We start from the raw sequence: 19,517 nt of genomic DNA on the forward strand, positions 1-19,517 counted from the left end.
CACGTAGCCAAAATTTTGTTTAGGGGGGGGGGGGGGGGGGGGGGGGGGGCGTCGATGACAAAGTGCTTCATAAGGGGGAGGGAGAAGAGGAGGCCCCAGCAAAATGGAAGATTTCGGGGGGGGGGGGGGGGCCGGGCCTTATGCCCCCCCCCCCCCTTGGCTAAGTGCCTGACGAGAAGGGGTATTGTAGTTTTACATCTTTATAAAAAGGTGTAGTGCATTATCACACGTTATAAGAAACGTTTTTAAAAAATCACACATTTTTAAAGGTGTGAGGATTACATTTCTTTTATAAGGTCCATCGCTACACTTATCAGGGTGTTAGTTATGGGACACCCCACTTACATGTATAAAGGTGTGAAAATGTTTAATGTGCATATACCTCTAACGGAAGACAATCTCTTTCATGTGATTACATCGCGTGCCGATGAAACGATCTGTCGATGACACGTCGTTCGATGAACTGATTTGACCGCCAATGAGTGACGACTGCCAGTAGAATTTCGGGGAAATAATTCTGCCGGCTGTCGGAAGACTCGACCCTACCCAAGAATTACCCCGGTTCTTGTTTGTTTCCAACATTCTGAATTGTATACCAGCTTATTAGTACCTTTTCGAATATTATAGAAAAAAAAGAAAAGAAAAAAGAAACGATGGCAGCCGCAACAACTCTGACAGCCCGGCTCACAGTCATGTGGGAGACTGACAGGTGCTCGTCAGTCGCCACCATGCCTTGAAAGCTGCCGGTTCCGAAGAACCGGAGCGCGCAGAGAACTTGTTGTTCCACGGTCCGAGGCGGCGAACGAAGCTCGTCGCAGAGTCAACGCACAACGGCTTTCGATAGCCGGTACTGTCGCCGAAAGTCGTCGTCGGGGGGTTGAAAGGCGTCCCCGGTGGTCTCAGTAGCGACGCCGACGGTGGCGGAAGATAAGCTCGGCCGCAGCGTACGGCACCGCCATGTTGACAAAGTTTAACTTCGCCTCGATCCGAAGCGAAGATCTCGAGCTCAAACCACGGCTCTCGCAAAGTTCGGAAACGTCACTTTGACGTCAGCGACAACTTCGACAAACGAGGTTTCTTTTTTACACAAACTTCGGAGGGATTTTGAGCGTCAGCAGGTCGCCTAGGGACAACCTGCAAAGCATTAATTTTAGCTTGGCGTAGGGATGTAGGGACAAACGGGCGCTACGTCATCGGCGAAGCCGTTCAATCAGCGGGCTCCTCGCGCCCCTCACGCGCCGCACGCGGCCCTCGATGAACTTTGCAAGATTCTGCCTCTCTCAAAGAAATGAGCGTTCGAATGATTGACACCACGCTCGGCGTGACGTCAGCGTCGCGAGAGTCCAATTAGCGCGTTCCGCAAACTTCGGGCACAAAGTTGTGCTTGACGAGTTTAGCGACCCAGGGGGGAGCCGCGAATCACACTTGGACCAGCGAAGAGCCGCATGCGGCCCGCGAGCCTCAGTCTGTCCACCCTTGCTTATGTTATGTGTGGCCACCAGTTCAAGGAGATAGCCTGGCACGCGACATTCGAGACACAGATGTTTCGGGGACTTATACGAAACGTAAAAAAACGCAAGGAAACGGCGCTGTGTGAGCCAGCCTTTAGACGAATGAATAAAATATGAGCTCAAAATACAACCGCTGGTTAATAGACGGATCTCACTAAGCATTGGGCGCATGCTTCAAGCCGCCAGAACTTTAGTTCACAGGAGACAGGCGCCAGTGCCCGAGACGGCTCGTACCGTATCGGGCTCTGCACGCGTATAGCTTCAACAAGGTTGTCGCACGGTGGCCTAACCAAACTGCTTGGTGAAACTGGTGAGATCGGTCTATTAACAATCTTAAACCTACCGGGTGAAACAAGGAGACGGTAGGGTCTTTAAATCGACCGGAAAATTCGGTTTCTTAAAGGCCGACCTACAAAACCATTTTCCGCGGGAGAAGAGGTTTCCTCCTTGCCACCCAGAAAGGAGGAAACCCCTTCTCCTTTCCACGGAGACTTGCTTCCGGACCCGCCCTTTTCAGGGGAGGAGGAGGAAGGAGTGCGAGAGGGGAGGGAGCGAAGGTCACTGGGGAGCACTTTCCTACCCTGCGGAAAATGGTTCCGTAAGTCGGCCTTTAACCTATCGTGCTACGACTTTGTGCACCGTTGCCCACAGATGGTGCAATATTTTTCGTAAAATTTGCAAAGAGCGAACTTACCTGAGGAAAAAGTAAAAAAAGAAAAAGGCTTAGCTCCTATGGAAACGCAGCGACGCCTCCGGTCTGCAAACAACACGGCGCCGTTTCGCACGGGAGACAAGAGATGGCGCAAGCGGTCGCGACGCCAACTGCCGCCAACGAACGAGCAGACGACGCCGAGAGTCGGCCCTTTTGCAGACAAGGAACTGCAGTTCCTTGCTGTTACCGAACGTTACTAAAACACTCAGTTGGGAAACTCGCCGTCGAAACCTAGGCCGCTGGCGTCCACCGAGACCGAGCTAAATGCGACAACAGCGCCACTCTTTATCGTTTGTCTGTACTGTGGTCCATAGAGTTATTATAATGTACGCTAGAGGTTCAACTGGCGCTAGTGTCTATGCGACTTCCGTGACGCAAATTGAAGCAGACAGCAACCAGTCTACTTTTCCAGTCTTCCCGTGTATTCCTATGGGAAAGCGCGCGTGCATTTTGTCTCTTCGCCGGAAAATAACACGGAACACTTTGGTTATTTGGGTCGTACCGAATAGTATGTACCTTGATTAACACTGTAAAAGTGTAATTGCTTTAGTTAGCGCATTTTTCTTCATCAGTGACCGATGTTTAACTTCGCTACATTTCAGTCCCAAACGTGTGTTCCGCAGCAGGTGTGTAAAAACAAGCGACGATTCGAAGCAAAATTACAATCGAAAGGAATGTAGAGTGTGTTCAAGGCTCGCCAGCAATCCGGTGACGCTTATATATTGATAATATGCCAGTCCTGTCACTATATAAAAATGACCCCGTCGTGCATGAGCGGATAAAAACGTTCAAAACTTCGTAGAGAATAAAGTCCGTGGACTATAAAAGTTGTCTCTTCGTATTGTTTTCTCTGCCGGGCAGCTTTTATCGGGCAATTGTTCTCAAAGATTTCGAGCGTGCGAGTGATATTTTGAACGTAGAACAAGCAGCTTCGCTCAGAGCAGAAAGAATAAAACGGTACTTACTTATTTAGAATAGGAATAGATTACGTGGCCTTCAATTAATTTTGATCGTATATGCACGTGTAGTTACTGATCCGGTGTTACTGCGTAGTTCTTGCCTTCTTTCTTAATTTCCAGATGTTCTTCGTTCGTTTGGCACGTATATCCCCCACGCTGAAAAGCGCCGACGTCGTGTTCGCGCTAGCAGTGTCCGACAGTGCACATAAATACACGTACGAAGCTGTTTTAGCACCATTTTTAATGCGATGAATTTGAAAGAAAAACACCGTAACTGACCAATTATTTCGTCGGCCTGACTGAGAAATGTTCCAAGCTACCTCGTACGTACGAATTATTCGGGATATTTGCTCTTATGATCGAGCGCAGAGAGAAAATGCACTCGCTTTTTCCCATAGAAATGCATTACCGGAAGTCAATTTTAGACTGGTTGCTGTCTGCTTCATAGCGAGTTCGTTTCACGGCACTCGTGCCCACGCGTGCCCACTCGCAGCGTGGAACGGGTTCGTTTCGGCCGGCGCTCCACGAGTGGTTGCACTCTCCGAGTTCGTTTCAGCGCTGACACCCCACGCGTGCATGCACTCGCTGCACCGAGAAAATCGGGAGTGCGCCAAAATGCAATCCCGTCATGCCTCGCTCCGGTGGGGCCGGCGAGGAGCGTGAGCAGACGACGAGGGTTCGTCTGCTGCGATGTGTCGCGGAACCGAACGGAAAAAAAAAAAAAAAAAAGTAGATTTTCTGATAGAAATCGCGTCCCGCGGGAAACGAAATCAAACGCGAGCTTGAATTGTGAGCGTCTGCTATTTCACGGAGGAAGCAATTGACAACCCGTGATTTATTTGCAGGTTTTAAATCGCTCTGTTGCCGTACAAACGCTGTAATATACCAGTGTGTAAGGAAATGCTCAGAACAAACGCAACAGCGGCCCCCGAGATGTCGATCACCATCCGTGTGCGCGTGAAAAATTTAACATTTGTCGATAAAACTCCCTCAGCAGAAACCTCTGACTGCAGTCAGAAAACTAAAGATGGTGACTTTACCCTAGGATTGGGCAACATCATCATGTTTAACATTTACCTACGCAGCTAACTTGCCCCGTCGTATTTTGTTCGAGAAAGCTCTCGTTCTCGACGCCCTCACCAAGGCTAATATCTAATCCACCTATTATGACGATCCAAATCGAAAGTCCCAGTTTTGCTGGATATTCCAACAGGCTAGTTTTAAGCCGTACCCTTTCTGTGGTTCACGCATAATACCATGCTCAAACGGATCAAGCTTCTGCTCGGACAGCATCATCAGTTTTCTTCAGTGTAAACGGTTATAAGGATTGAAAGATCGCAATCAGCTGCTTTGTAGACAGCTGGTTGCGGAAATTTACGCCGTCTGTAACTATCCCTACGGCAGCCGAGCTGCTTGAAGACATCGCAACTATGAACTACAGGTTGCAGTTGCCAACGTTTGTAGATAAACGTTGGTAGCGACTGCATTCTCGCACTCCCACGCATCACTCGGAACAGAAAGGCACTAGTTTCGGTTTGAAGTCGGTACCTTTTCTACAACATAGATGGCGACAGCATCAGTCTTCTGCACTCGGTGCATTTGGCGAGTTCGTTTGAGTCCAGTTTTCCGTGCAACACTCAGTGAGTGCGATGCATTCTGGGAGAGAACTCGAACGGTGCCAGTGCGTGTGAAACGAACTCGCTATCAATTTGCGTCAGCACACTAGCGCCACTTGAACCTCTAGCGTATATTATAATAACTCTATGCTGTGGTCCCCTTGAGCTTTTGAAAGCCTGTTTTTGCGTAAAAACAAACGGAAAAGACTCTTTTTGTATGGAATTTATTGGAGTTTAGTACCAAATGATGGGCGCGTTATGTTTTTATCATCTTTAGTTCGCAAGGTTTTGCGGAACAATTAATATTGTTTTCATACAACCATGCCTCAGCGGGCCTTTCAGGTAGCACGTCCTGACCTAGGTGCATTTTAACGTCAGTAGTTGAACGCGGCGCGTCCGCCGGGGAGACGGGGGTTGGCTTGTCGTCGGGTTGCGGTCGCTCGTTCGTGCGAAGCGTCTCTAGTTTTGCACGCGCCCAGGGACCTCAATTTATTTGTGGTCCCCGGGGTTCGAAGCCTCCGCCATGTCGACGCCTACGAAGGCACAGTGTTTCTCCTTTAATGTTCCGGCGGACACTCCGGTAGATGCCATCATGGACAGCATTCAAGCCGTCGCCGGCGAGGATGGTCTGTCGTACCTGCAACACCACGGTGGAGCAAGGTTCATGGCAGCGGTCAGCACCATGGCCGCCGCACAACGACTTGTAGCGCAAGGTTTCTTGTCGCTGGGTAACGTGGAAGTCCCCCTGGAGCCAGTGGGAGCCCACGTTGTGTTTGTCTCGGTGTACCGCCTTCCCCCGTACGTGTCGGAGGAGGCACTGGTGCAAGTCCTCGCACAGTACGGCAAGGTGAAGGCGATCAACCACGTCACGTTTCGAGACCGCCCGGACGTCAGGACCGGCACCCGGGTGGTCAAGATGGAGATGTCGAAGCCGGTCCCCAACTTCGTCCACATCCAGGGACACCGGGTGATGGTGGACTACCGTGGTCTGCGACGCGTCTGCAGCCGGTGCGGGCTGGAAGGCCACATCGGACCCGCCTGCAAGACCCCACGTTGCGACAGATGTGGCGTTTTTGGGCATGCGACGGCAGGTTGCACGGCTCCTTGCCAGCGGTGCGGCCACGGCCACGCGACCACGGACTGCGTCCAGCGAAAGTCGTATGCCGCCGCCGCCAAGCAACCCAGGGAGGACCGTCCACGCACTTCGCAGCGAGTTGTCGACACCGTCTCCGACCCAGCCCCCCAGCTTTCCGGTGACGACTCGGACCCGTCCATCCGCCCGCGGACCCCACCACCTCCCCCTGTTGTCTCGGATTCCGACGCTTTGTCGAACGCCGGAGTTTCCGACAGCCAAGCTTCGGGCGCTCCATCGAACGCGGCCGCCCCTACCGACGGCCAAACTTCGGACATTCCGTGGAACGCGGACGCCAACCCCGGCAGCCAAGCGTCGCGCGTTTCATCGAACGCGGCCAGCAGCCAAGCCTCGCGCGTTCCATCGAACGTGGCCGCTAAACCCGACTGCCAAACCTCAGACGCTTCGTCGAATGCGGCCGCCATCCTCGAATCTCACAGCACTGATTCCGAAGATCTGAGTGACGATTCCGACCGCCTTTTCATCGCCGAGGAAGGCGACGTGACCCCAGGCCAGGGACATCCGCCACCCACGCCAGAGGTTTCGACGACAACGACGTCACGTGAGTCGTCCGCAGAGTCGACATCTCCCGACGCCGACATGCCGGACGACCGCTCCGATGCCAAACGCGTTTTCTCGCCTGCTAGCGGCGGCTCGGACGCGTCTCCCGCCTCGTCAGCTAAAAAGAAGCGGCTCGGCGCGGACAATTTTGACTACGCGGAATCGCCGGAATTCTAATCGACTGTCCGCCATGTTTTTCTTTTACTTTTTTTTCATGGGCCTACACATTCTGACGTTAAATGTGCAGGGTTTTCGGAATCCGAACAAGCAGCGCGAGGTGATACACTTTGCCCAGTCTAATCACTGCGATCTGCTCTTTTTGCAAGAAACTAATTTTTTTTCTGCCCGGGATGTGGCAGAATTTAAGGCCCGTTTTTCGATTCCTTGTTATTTTTCTCTCGCACCTTCTTGCGCGCGTGGTGTTGGCGTTTTAATATTCCGCACTTCGTTTTTGCGAGGTGCTTTTTCACTGTGCGACCCGGACGGTCGCATCCTTGTGTACAGTTTTTTTATCGGTCATGCCAAGTTTCGGGCTATAAGCGTTTACGCTCCAGTTCGTGGCGGCCACACGCCGGCGAGGGATTTTTTTAGAAGCCTTCTGCAGTATGTGCCCGAGGACGGTTTTTTCTTCCTCTGCGGGGACTTCAACTGTGTAATAGACTCCTCTCGAGACGTTCGCGGGCCTGGTCGCGGGCGGAATACCTCTGACGCTCAGGAGCTGGTTCGGCTTCTCGGGCTGCACGACCTGCGCGATGCCTGGGTCGAACTACACGGCGCTGCGTACGACTCCACGTGGTCGCGGGGCACGTCGTCGAGCCGGCTGGACCGCGTCTATGTCCAGAAACATCTTGCATTGCGTCTCCTCAGCTGCGAGGTGCTTTCCTTTCCATCAGCTGCAGGCTATGTTTCAGATCATCGCCCGGTTTCAGCGGTTTTTGATGTGACGGGTTTTTTGTACCCACGCGGCGACACATGGCGCCTAGATATCTCGCTACTGCGGGACGAACCGTCCATCTCTAGCTTACGACAATCGATTCGGGCGTCACTGACGGCCGTTGCCTTGTCCCCCGCCCAGTGGGACGCGCTGAAGTCTGACTGCCGGTTTTTCGCGACGGCAGCTGGGAAGTCGCTTCGGCGCCGCACGACGGAGGCCCTCAATGAGGTTGTCCGTCGCATTCGCATTGTGCAGCGTGGTGGTGTGCGCACCTCCTTGATGTTTGAGTACCTCACGGTTCTTCGCGATCGCCATCAACGTCTGTTGAGCATGTCCTCTCGAAGTGCTGTGGCGCAGCGGCTGCGTGACCAGCCGGTGGAAGACCCGGAGGTGCTCCGGTGCCTCCGTGCCACACGGGCCGGTGGGGACGGGTACTCGTACGTTCCCAGTGTACATCTCGCGGATGGTAGCCTTTCGGAGGACCCCCGTGAAATTGGCGCGGTGTTCCGAAATTTCTTTTCGTCCCTATTTTGCTCGAACCCCGCCGTAAACATCTCGAATTTCGCCGAGCGGGTTCGCCTTTTTTGCGGAGATCTCCCGGCCTGCCCTGATGATCTCGGCTCCTCTCTGTTCCGTCCTACAACACGCGAGGAACTCTTTGACGTCCTCCGGGCTATGAAAGTCGGGTCTGCCCCAGGCCCCGACGGCTTACCAGCCGAATTTTATGTCACTTTTTGGGATGTCCTCGCGAATCCCCTTGTCCAGCTTGTGAACGGCTTTCTGGAGACAGGCGAAGTTCCACCATCCTTCAGAAGAGGTCGCGTCATCCTCCTCCCAAAGGAGGGTGGCTCTTCATCGGATCCTGCGGCTTGGCGACCTATCACTTTGTTAAACGCAGACTATAAGATAGTAGCGTCTCTACTCGTCTCGCGCCTCCGTACGGTCATGCCCCATGTGGTGAGCCCAGTTCAAACGTGTTCGGTGCCTGGGAGAAACATTTTTTCGTCCCTGTCACTCACACGAGACCTCTTTTCGTACGCGAATTTTACCCATCTGTCGGGGGCCTGTGTCTCCCTCGATCAAGCGAAAGCGTTTGATAGGGTTGAGCATAGTTATCTGTTCGAGGTCCTGAGAGCCTTTCGCTTCCCCGAGACTTTCATTTCGTTACTTCAGTCCCTATACAGCGGACTGACTGGCCATTTGCAAGTCAACGGGTGTCTTCTTCCGCCTTTTCCAGTAAGTAGGGGAGTACGACAGGGCTGCCCGTTGTCTCCCTTACTCTACGTTCTTAGTCTTGATCCGCTTCTCCGACGTCTTGCATCCTGCTCCCGGATTTGTGGCTTTCCGCTGCCCGGCCGGGACTCAGTCGTGGTTAGCGCCTACGCAGACGACGTCAGTTTGTTTGTCCGCAACTCTGACAGTTTTGAGGCGGCTGGACAGCTGTTCTTGGAGTATGGCGCACTCTCTGGGGCTTGTTTAAACACTACCAAGAGCCAGGCTTTGGAGTTTGGAGGCTCCCCTCCCGCTCTACCTGCGGATATCCAGATTGTGAACGAGCTCCGAGTTCTCGGCGTGTTTTTTGACTCTCGTGGAGTGGCACCCCGCACGTGGGAGGTTGTAGCATCCGCCGTTGAACGTCAGGTGGCTGTTGCAGGGACCTTTACGCTCTCCCTCCGCGACAGAGCTTACATAGTAAGAGCTGTTTTTTGTGGGCAACTTTTCTATGTTGCCCACATTGCACTTCCCCCTTCTCGATTCGCTAGCCGCATCACCTCATGTCTCTTCCGGTTTTACTGGAGCAGGGGCACTGAGCTAGTGACAAGGTCGGTGCTCCGCCTTCCCACGTCACTGGGCGGAAGGGGCATGCCCTGCGTCAGCACGGTGTGCCGCCTGCTCTCCCTCCGCACTGTTCTAGGGGTGTTAGATGACACGGATCACCCGGCACGGTCCCTGGCTCTTTATTTTCTAGGGCCCTCGCGCCGAGTGCTTGTTCCTCGCGCGTTGGGCAACCTCTACCCGAGCGCAGAAGCAACGCCACCGTTTTACCAAGCGGTGGTGGCTTGCCAAGAAGAGTTGAGGCGGGCGTTACCAGACCTCGAAGTGCGCGAAGTGCCACCGGCTCGCGTCGTCGAAGAGCTCTGCGTGACCCGGATCACTCGTGAGCAGAGGGATCGGGCGAACGCCTTTCCGTGGACCTGGTTGGTTTCTCGCCGCCTTCCCGGACCTGTGGAGGATTTTGAGTGGCGTCGGGGCTGGGGTGTCCTTCCAACAAGACAACGACTCCACCGCTGGGGCATTGTTCCCGACCCTAAGTGCCCCAACTGTGGACAGGTAGAAACAAACACCCATGTTTTCTTTGATTGTCCCGTTGCGCGCTCATTTTGGCGTTTGGTGCACCATGGCTTCCGGGGTATCGGCATCTGGAACTTTGTGTCAGGCGGTAGGTGCTCCCGCGGGGGCTTCGCCCTGCTCCTGTTGGCAGTCGGCCAACTGGTCCTCTGGCAGAATCGTTGTGCGGCGGTTGGCCAGCAACGACGATCTCGTGCAATGTGGCCAGTCCTCTCTCGACTGCGGGGTACCCTGCTCCGTCACCTAGACTCCGAGCTCTTTTGGTTGGGCGAGGAAGAGTTCCTCAGGCGGTGGTCCTGCCGCTACGTCCGGCTGGTCGGTGGTCACATCCACTTGCTTTTCGCGCCTCTCGCACAGGTGTGAGAGGCGTGGGGTGGGGTGAAAGGGGGGGGGGGGGGGGGATATGACGTTAGCCAGCCGAACGCTACGCCTGGCTTACACTGACATTTCTTAGGTAAAGGAGAGAACCCTCCTCGTGTGTGCTGATGAGATGTAAACAGCGGCCATATTTGGTTCGCTAAGTTATGTTTTTTCGTTACCTCCGTCCCTGGATCTTTGTAGCGTACATGTTCCTATTGTATACCGGTGTGATTTACGTCTTGCAGTTTACAGTGTCAATAAACTTTTCTTTAAACCCTGTAACCTCTACCGCTGTATCTGTTCTTACGCCAAATTAGAAGTCACGTGCAGTTCTTCGAGAGGCCGCTGCGGGAAAAATGGTGGCGTTGTGTTCGTCATTAGCTCGGTGCTCGGAGACAGATTGGGGCCACTTTTTCAAAACTGTCTCTATGGGAGTTTCCCAACTGAGTGTTTTAGTAACGTTGCTGTTACCGCACCTGTCTTTTTTATTTCTGCGACTGTCGCCACCTGCGGAACGCGCTCCGCTTTTGAGTCGAAAAGATCGTCTGCTAAAAAGGCCTGCTCTCGGCGCCGTATGCTCGTTCGTTGCGGCGTTCGTTGCGCCATTTCTTGTGTCCAGTGCGAAACGGCACCGTGTTGTTTGAAGACCGGTGGCGTCGCTGCGTTTCCATAGGAGCTGAGCCTTTTTCTTTTTTTACTTTTTCCTCAGGTAAGTTCGCGCTTTGCAAATTTTACGAAAAAAATGCACCATCTGTGGGCAACGCTGCACAAAGTCGTCGCGCGATAGGTTAAGAAACCGAATTTTCCGGTCGATTTAAACAGCCTGCCGTCTCCTTGTTTCACCCGGTATGTATTCTCATTAAATTAGCCCAAACCATATTCTGCGCATGAACGCGCAAGCAAAATAACAAAAAGACCTCGCCTCAAAATCAACTTCGATTTTTCCATCCGTTCACCATGGAAAAATTTGACTGCATGTGCAGATTTAGTTATTGGGACAGGATGTGCGAATGATTTCATCAATGAATTAGCGTTTTTTTTTATACCACGCAGCTCTTCTGCATTAATGTGTTGAATTACCTTGCAGTTTTCTTGTGTTAAGGCTCACTTGATATTGAATGACCCCACTTTTTATGTCGAAGGCCAGCAAACTTCGGTTTCTCATCGTGTGAATCAAACATTCACAGCACATTTTACTATTCAAGTTATTGAGTTGATAGACATGTTTCAAACTTGTAATAAACCAAATGCGCTCTCTTTAATTTTCAGGCGTACTTTATGATGCTTTTCTAGTTTTTTTGTTTTTTTTTTAGCGCCCTGTCACATGGCGTGCAAAGTAATCGCAACTTTCTCATAGGTCTGGGCAGCACTGCCGACATCGCTGGTTCTTTTGACGTTTCTGAAGCTCCTGCCTTCCATGGGAAAACCAAGAACGCTCGACAGATTTACCAACTCCCTTTTCGAACTGTTCGGCAACATGTTTTTTGAAGGTAGGCATGAAAACAAATAACAAACATCACCTATGGTGAAGACTACTGATACGTTCTTGCTTTTCCGACTGGCTTATCTCTACGCTCGGTTAGAGGGGCACTCCGGCGATTTTTTGAGCTACCCCAACTAACTATATTTTTTTGGAATCACCGGTCTTTACCCTTTCCGGTATGCTATTTATGACCGCGAAATTCGGATATGGGGTTGCTCTAGCTTTCTTTCTAAACTCCACAGCCATACTATTGAGCTTGCTAAAGCAATTCTAATTATTAGAACAACATAAATTAAGAGGGGGGGAGGTACAGGATTAATTTCAGTCTTAATGACTTTAGGGGAAAAAAATACGGCCTCGTAGTCGTGGGTTCTCGAGTATATGTTTACGTGTGAACTGGGGTTCGAGACTTCGAACTCAGGGTCCCACGGCAGGTAATATTGCTCTGTTGTGATGCTCTGAGTCTCTTCGTGCACTGGACGGAAAATAATAGAAATAAAACTATTTGATACGTGCCTACGGAAGGGCATACAAGCTAGGAATGACTAAGGTTGAATGACCTTGAGAAGGCACAGCGTCAGGGTCGAAGCGGTTCGGTAGAGTCTCCAGCAGCGGCCCGATGAAGGCTGTCAACTTTTCGGTTGTTCTGCCGAGAGGCGTTGGGCAGGGCCCCCCACCAGTGGCCCTCACGGCCAGCCTGTTAACGGCCAAGTCTTTCCGGGGCTTCTTCTTTATATTTCCGTAACATTTTTTTCAGTTGATGCGCCTATCGACGACTAGCACCCATTTCGGCATTGGATTTTAGCGTAATTCGGTCCCATACCCGGTTTTCGGTTTTCGTTGTAATTGTATCGGTTGTTTTTCTCTCTACATTATTCTTAAATTCTTCCAATAGGTCTAATAATGCATCCTTCTCGCGTTCAGTGAAATTTGGAGCCCGGTTACGCGTCGTTTCCTTCATTTCGAGGGGGAGGGGGGGGGGGGGGGCAGAAGTGAAATGATTCTCAGTGGCAGTCGTCTGCTAGCATCCATAAGAGACCACACGTAGACACATGTACAGATATTTTGTATTTATTTAAGCTTTCTAATATGTTTTTGTCAAGTTTACAAAAGTCGGTGTCAGAGTTGTTCAATCAAACAATCTTTCATCTGCTACTCGCCGTAGAAAAACAGCGAAGACCAACCGCCGCCGCCGCCGACCGCGGCAAAAAAAAAGTTGTTTAGATCACGTGATTTCTCTCCGCCAATCGTATTCGTCCCTCCGAGCGTTCCCTAGATCGCTCTGTTTGTCCCTAGATTCCCTACGCAAATCCAGCGTTTAGCTACGGGCGCGTCTGTAAACCCGAGTTTACGTTGGTGCAGCAGGGATTTAAACCCGTGCTTATCCGAGCTCGGTTTAGGGCGCTAAGCCGGCTTAGGAAAAGGCCGCTTTGGGTTAAGGTAAGCGACGTTGGTGCAACCGGCCCTAAGTAACTTTAATTTTAAAGTGCCTTAAAATACGCTCAAGACAGTTAAAATGGTAATATTTATGAATTTTATTAAAATCTTCGGAGGTCTCAAAGGAAATTTCAAGGGTAGTACGACCTTCATTACGTCTTGATATTGAATCTCAAACAGGTTCTCTGGTGCACTCCTGAAACTCTTGTTTGTGTAGCGAAATTTCCCTTGAGTGACAAGCGGGTAAATCCCCCTAAAAAAATAAAGAAATAAAAGAAACGGGAATTTGATTTGGCATTGTATTTGAGGGAAAACACATAAATCGTCTTGATTTGACCCTCAGGATCACGAATATCGAGATTGGTTTGCATTTTGGGAGCACGGAGGCTACAGAAATTAATTTTTGAAGTACCGCTATAGCCCCTCCTTCCGGGGGTTCGACGTCATACTATGAGTTTTCCGAATGCCTGCTTTCGCGCATCTTCAGCGCCGGTCAAAGCTTAGCCCGAACACCCTTGATATTTTCAAAAAAGGTCCGAAATAACGTTACGACTGGCGTCAGTGCGGGAAAATATACATGGCAGGCTTGCAATTGCACGCGCTGCCCACACGAGCGACACGCGCTTGGCGGTCCAAAGATCCTAGCATGACGTCACCAGTGGTCGGAGGTTCTTCGCGTTTTCTCGTGTTTAGTTACATCTTCGGGGAAAACTAACGTTATATTGAGATTCACTAGATAAAAATAAACCGAAATTCGCCCCTAACTCTTTTTTTTTTTTTTTTTAAGAAGTGTTTCATATTTTCTTTACGTTTGTCATAACTTATGAAATAAGCGTCGAACTGATTAAACGGTTCACCCAAAAGCCCTGAGGTGGCCAGGTGAACGTTATTACTACTTCTTCGCAAACAAGTAGCAATCCTATCTAATGTCGCAAAAATACAATGCTGCAATAAGGCAACTAAATATACGGGACAACGCATATGATATGACTAAAGGCATCTTGGCTTCCCTAAAATATTCAGTTGCTCTGGGCGTTTCTTTTCAGCGGGGTGACCCGTATGAAAGAGGAAGCACTGGGCACAGGCACAGAAACCCCGACATAACTCAAGGTTGAGGAGAACGCAACCATACTAAATAAAGGGAGCTGATCAAGTCACGGCCCGCTGTAATCGGGCTGGCCATGTTTCGTCTCTTTGGATCATTTTTTATTCGATGAATGTAGATATTAACCGCTCTAAAATGCAGCCGGTTACTAATTCTAATGAAATAGGCGCGGATCCAGCGTTCGCTTTAGCGCATCTGCGCGCCTTTTTCCAACCAGCCGCTCACTCGAGGAAAAGCGGGGCTATGAAGGAGTCCCCAACGAGGCGCCTCGGTTGAACTTCGAGGCTGCAGATCAGGGATCTGTTGGTCCAAAGGTTACCTTGGGACAACCTACGAAAAAAGCTGGAAGCCGAAAATAAATTCAGCAGTCCTGTGTTTTCCACGGTGCTGTCAGAACGACAGCTGCGACACGTCACGGCGGTGTTGTTGGGCATCGGCGTCGCGTTCAGGTACCGTTGGATGCGGGATCGAAAGCGGTTGGAACAATAACTCTATGGTTGGAACATAAATAATCCTTTAACCATTTTGTTCCAAACGCTTTTTTTTTTTTTTTCTTCTTCTTTTTTGAGCACGTGAAAGTGCGTTGACCGGCACGAGCTCTTGGTTTTGACAGTGCCACAACGCCGTTGTTAATGTTTTTTCTTTGTTTCCAGTGGGAATCGAATACTACAAAAACCCCAAGTATAAAGCGGCCTGTTAACGCTGTTGCGTAACTCAAGTATTACTGAGGAAGAAAACAGGCGGCTGCGGCGTAGTTCAGAGGTGCACGCTTTTGCTTCGCACGCAGGAGGCCCAGGGGTGCTATGTTGCGCTTTTTGCACTCCCAGGAGGCTTGGAAGAGGGAAGTGACGTCAACGACTAGAGCAAATGCAGATTGGGTGTTGACAGAAGAAAACAAAATCAACATCCAATCTGCATTTGCTGCGTTGTTGACGTCACTTCCTTCTCCCTAGTCTCCTGGGAGTGCAAAAAGCGCAACATAGCCCCCCAGGTTCGATACCGCGTAACTGTGGGCGCTCTTTTTAAAGGGTAACTGCAAAGAAAAAAAAGTTTTTTTTAAACAACCTAATTGGGACAAGCATGTCACAAAACAAATGTTCCGCGAAAAAAATGATTTTTTTTATCAATATTTACGCCACAGGATGTAATTTAGTAGAGTCAGAACCTCTCCACATTTGAAACTCCCGCTCTTTCGACCCCCGCGGAAGAGGAGTACGCCCCGCCCCTCACTCTCCTTGCGTTGCGGAGTTGAACGACGCAGCGTCTCGACTTCCGGCAACATCTGGCAACTACGCCAGGCTGGTTTGACGCGGTTTGCGAGCACATGTCGCGAAGACGTGACCGGAGAAGTGTCCCTGTGATGTTCCCGGAAGGCGGAAAGTATCGTTCGTAATCGTCGTGCGCGCTTTGAAAGCGAAGGAAGTCACAGAATCCACGAGTGCGCCACCACAAGCCAAGGTTCACGACAGCGCTGCGTTGGTTTCGGCGATCTCGTTCTGTTTGGTGCAACACGGCGATGCGACAGAGCTGAAACGTTCGTGGTGTGTGTAATGCGGTGCTAACACGGAGCGCAAATTGGTTGTTGTGGGGTTGACGTTCAACCAGTTAAGTCCCGTCGTCGTCAGCTGATCCAGTCAAACTGGTCCGGGAGTACGCTGGGAGCGTTTTTAAAAGTAAATCTGCCTCGTTCTGTTTCAAAATGTGGAAGTTTCCCGACGAAAAGCTGCGGGCGTTTTCAACAAAATTACGTCGTTTTAATTGAACAATGGACTCCGAATCGTTGTCCTAAATCTGCCGTTTTTTATGCTTCGTGTTGGACTGCGTTTGCACAGCGACGTGTTGCATCGTGCGGTGTGAATAAATTTGGGCACGATGTCGTACCTGCCTACAGATGCATGAACTGAAACCACTTTTACGTAGTGGACGTAGTGCTTTTTTTATTTTCTGTCGAGTCGCGAACGTTAGGTGCACACGGGGCGAATCTCGACGGCCTCCAGAGCGATATGACGAGAACGTAACTAGACACGTTGGTCGCTACGCGAACGCCCGATTGCCTCCAGCCAAATAGCATTCCTTTCGGGGCGACATGGCTGCTGGAAGGCTCACTGTTGGGATCACGCATCTGACATCTCTGAAAAGTCAGCATTTGCACGCGCAAACAAGCAAAACAACAACAAAAAAAGAAAAAAAAAAGCACGCTAAGCAAGCAAAGAGGAAAACGAAAGAACCGCGCTATGAAAGCCAAACAGCCGCGTCGCTTCCTATCACTAACACCTGCGACAGCTGCTAAACACACACTACTTCACTTGAAGAAGTCTCAGTCAAGCACCTGGGTCAGCACGAAACGACGAAACACTGATCACTTCGGCGAAACGATTAGTCGAGGTAGGCGAGACAGGCGGGAGCAGAGACTTCGGCGGCCATGAAAGAATGGCGAAGCTTGTTTGTATGAATCCAAACGGAAGTGCCCGTCTTGTAAACCTTTTGTAAAGAATAATAACTCTCATCACATGGGTTATTCTTTAAACGTAAAAATATGCCGCTCAAAAGGAAATTGCAAGGTTTAACAACCAAGATCTAAGCTGTCAATCAAACTCTTAGCCAATGAGAACCTTTTGGGATTGACGTCACATAATCACAACTTCGTGGCGCGCGATTTAAAACGGACGAAATAGCCGCAAACTAAAACGAGTCTCACGCAATAGATATTGCTGTAAAAAATGTTTTTTTCTCGCGGAGAAATTGTTTTTTGACATGCTTGTCCCAATTAGGCTATTTAAAAAAAACTTTTTTTTCTTTGCAGTTACCCTTTAAGGATTTGACAACATCGGCGACGGACGCCCGATAACGCCAACTACAACAACGCTGAGAAGAGCCCATCACAGCTTTCTCTGTAAAAGGTACGAGGCCGAGGCCGCTTCAAAGTGATCATTCGGCGCTCTAACAGCGAGTCGTTCGGGGCGCCATCGGCTAAGTGCAATTTTCACCACTTCACACACTGGTGATACCTTGCGTTATTTATATTTGTAGCCTTGAACCTACGGGGACGACCTTGGTTCGAAGTTTGTTGAACTTTTGTTCAGAAGTGCGATATTCCCCAAACTTTTGAATCCAACAAGGTCGAAAGGTCGGTAATCGTCGAATTCCTTAACGCGATAAATTGGGAAGGTCGAAAATGTCGAATTTTATAGCGCGAAAAAGTCGTAAGTTCGAAGACAATCGAATTTCTCAGCACAAGAAATTCGGAAGTTTGATCATCGCCATTCGTAAAGTTTGACATTTCAAACTTTGCGAAAATTTCGAACCTGAGGTTCGCAAGAACTTCGCGGCATCTCTAATCTAAATCAACGCCTTCTGTACTTAGTACGAAAGGCATTGTCTAAACTGATAGGAAAGGGTCTTGCAGTGGTGATATCATGCTCTCCCAGCAGTTTCAATCAGTGATGGCTGCAGTGAAACACGTCAGAGTAAAAACGACGGACGCGAAACTCAAGTGCACTGTTGTCTAAAGATAAAGTTCCAGAGGGTGACCAGAAGAGATAAGTAAAAAAAGAGCATGAAAGAAAGAAACGCAAAAAGACAAGGAGAGAAAAGGAACGAAAGAGGAAAGAAGGAGAGAAAGCGCTTTAAATGCACAGAGCAGATGTCGAACCAGTGAACACGGTCTTCCTGAGAGCCGGGTGAAGGACATAAAGATCACACGCACGCCTGGCCGTCATGACGACCGATCCATCTATAGCGGGGCGCAGAGACCTTGGACATCGTGGGCAGTGACAATGTCGCGTCCGGACGGCCGCCCTAAGAATGTGCACGCCCTTCAGTGTCCGAAGAATATCCTGTACGCCTTCGTCATCAGCCGTCACGCTCAACGAACGCCGGTCACCGATTGCACGGCACTGCTTAAGTCCAACCCCGAACAACGCGGCCAGCTAACGTCCAAGGGCCACGAACAGGCCTTCCGCTTGGGACAGTTCCTGCGAGCCCGCTACGCAACCCTTCTGTCGGCAGACAAGCCGGGCCAAGTGCTCGCTACCCATAACTACCTGGACCGCTGCCGTGACAGCGTCGAAGAGATAATCCGGGGGCTAGGTGTGCAAGCCACGCCAGTCTTGGACTCGACCAGTTACTACGTACACTTCGAGGAAAGCCTTCGTGACAACTTCGACGCCGTTGTACGGCATCCGGCTAAAGGCGGCTTCGAGACCTTGGGCGACATGCTCGAGTTCGTTGCGAACAAGGCTGGCGCGCAAACTGAGGACAGATCCAAGCGTTTCTTAGCTATGGACAGCTTGATCACCAACACGCTCAACGGGAACCCGATGCCAAGCTGGGCTGTGCCACACTGGGACGACTTCCTGTGGGCGGAGCGCAAGATGTTTGGTATGGTGCTTTCGGGCCACGAGCTTAGCATGGCTAGAACGGTGCTCACGCGCATCCTGGACACCTTCTCGCTCAAGTTTGAGGCCGGCATCGACCGACCCGACAAGCTACACGTCTTCTCACTCTCGGACACCAGCTTGTTTTCGGTGTTGAAGCTGTTCAACCAGTCGTATGACGACCGGCCCTGCTTTTGTGCCAGCGTGTTCTTCGAGGTGTTCTGCGAAGGTGGAGGGAAACCCGTGGTGCAGGTTCTCTTCGCGACCGAGGAGAACCCGCACTTGGTTCTGTTGGACAAACTCGAGAATCCGGCGCCCCTGCCAGAGTTCATGAGCTTCGTCCGCTCGGTTCTGGTGTCCAACCCGATATGACCTTGCACAAAGACGGACCGTGGAACCTTCTCGTTCGGGTTCAGGTGTTCTCATACCTTGTACTGGACACTGTAGGCTACACCGAAGGGTACACCGGCGCTACCAGGCCTAAAAAAAAAAACAATAAATGCTGCGTCCCTTACTGTGACAGGCCTAGATTTCTCTGGTTGGGTAGAGTTCAAGTTGGTTAGAGTTTGGAGTATTTCCTAAGTGTATGCATCATCTGGCCGGAGTCTGCGATATAATCTTTACATAGTAGCGGCGTGTTGCATATAATGAACTGACTCCCACGATTCATTGGAAAGAAAATAAAACAGTATCACCAATGATCTAAACATATAAAACAGTAAAGGGAAGGAACGTAGAATTTATTTTCGTATTTACATTTTTTCAGGGGTCGATATTACACCCCGTTGTCATTTTTTTGTCAATTTATGTTGTTGAATTTTTAGACAGAAATTATCTCGCACCCACCGGTATGCCTATAAAGATGCACAACACGAATCACAAATGCAGGACTAAGCTTCTTGCGTAGTTTCCTGACGCCCTTATCAGATTAAACTAAGGCACTCAAACTAAGGTGCCTAATAAAAACAAATCTTGAAACAGC

General features: G+C 50.5%; 1 protein-coding gene across 1 annotated transcript; it reads left to right on the forward strand.

Annotated features, from left to right (window-relative positions):
* Positions 1 to 17,809: 17,809 nt before the first annotated feature.
* Positions 17,810 to 19,052, forward strand: LOC115326545 (testicular acid phosphatase-like). Its single transcript, XM_029987454.3, has one exon. The coding sequence runs from the start codon at positions 17,936 to 17,938 to the stop codon at positions 18,905 to 18,907; it is 972 nt and encodes a 323-aa protein (XP_029843314.2). The 5' UTR covers positions 17,810 to 17,935; the 3' UTR covers positions 18,908 to 19,052.
* The last annotated feature ends 465 nt before the right edge of the window (positions 19,053 to 19,517 follow it).

This window comes from Ixodes scapularis, unplaced genomic scaffold (assembly GCF_016920785.2).
Source record: "Ixodes scapularis isolate PalLabHiFi unplaced genomic scaffold, ASM1692078v2 PGA_scaffold2__306_contigs__length_199485367, whole genome shotgun sequence".
NCBI lineage: Eukaryota > Metazoa > Arthropoda > Arachnida > Ixodida > Ixodidae > Ixodes > Ixodes scapularis.

Bases quoted from the DNA above. Each gene is read 5' to 3' on its own strand.
- LOC115326545 (XM_029987454.3), top strand. From the start codon at position 17,936: ATGTCGCGTCCGGACGGCCGCCCTAAGAATGTGCACGCCCTTCAGTGT.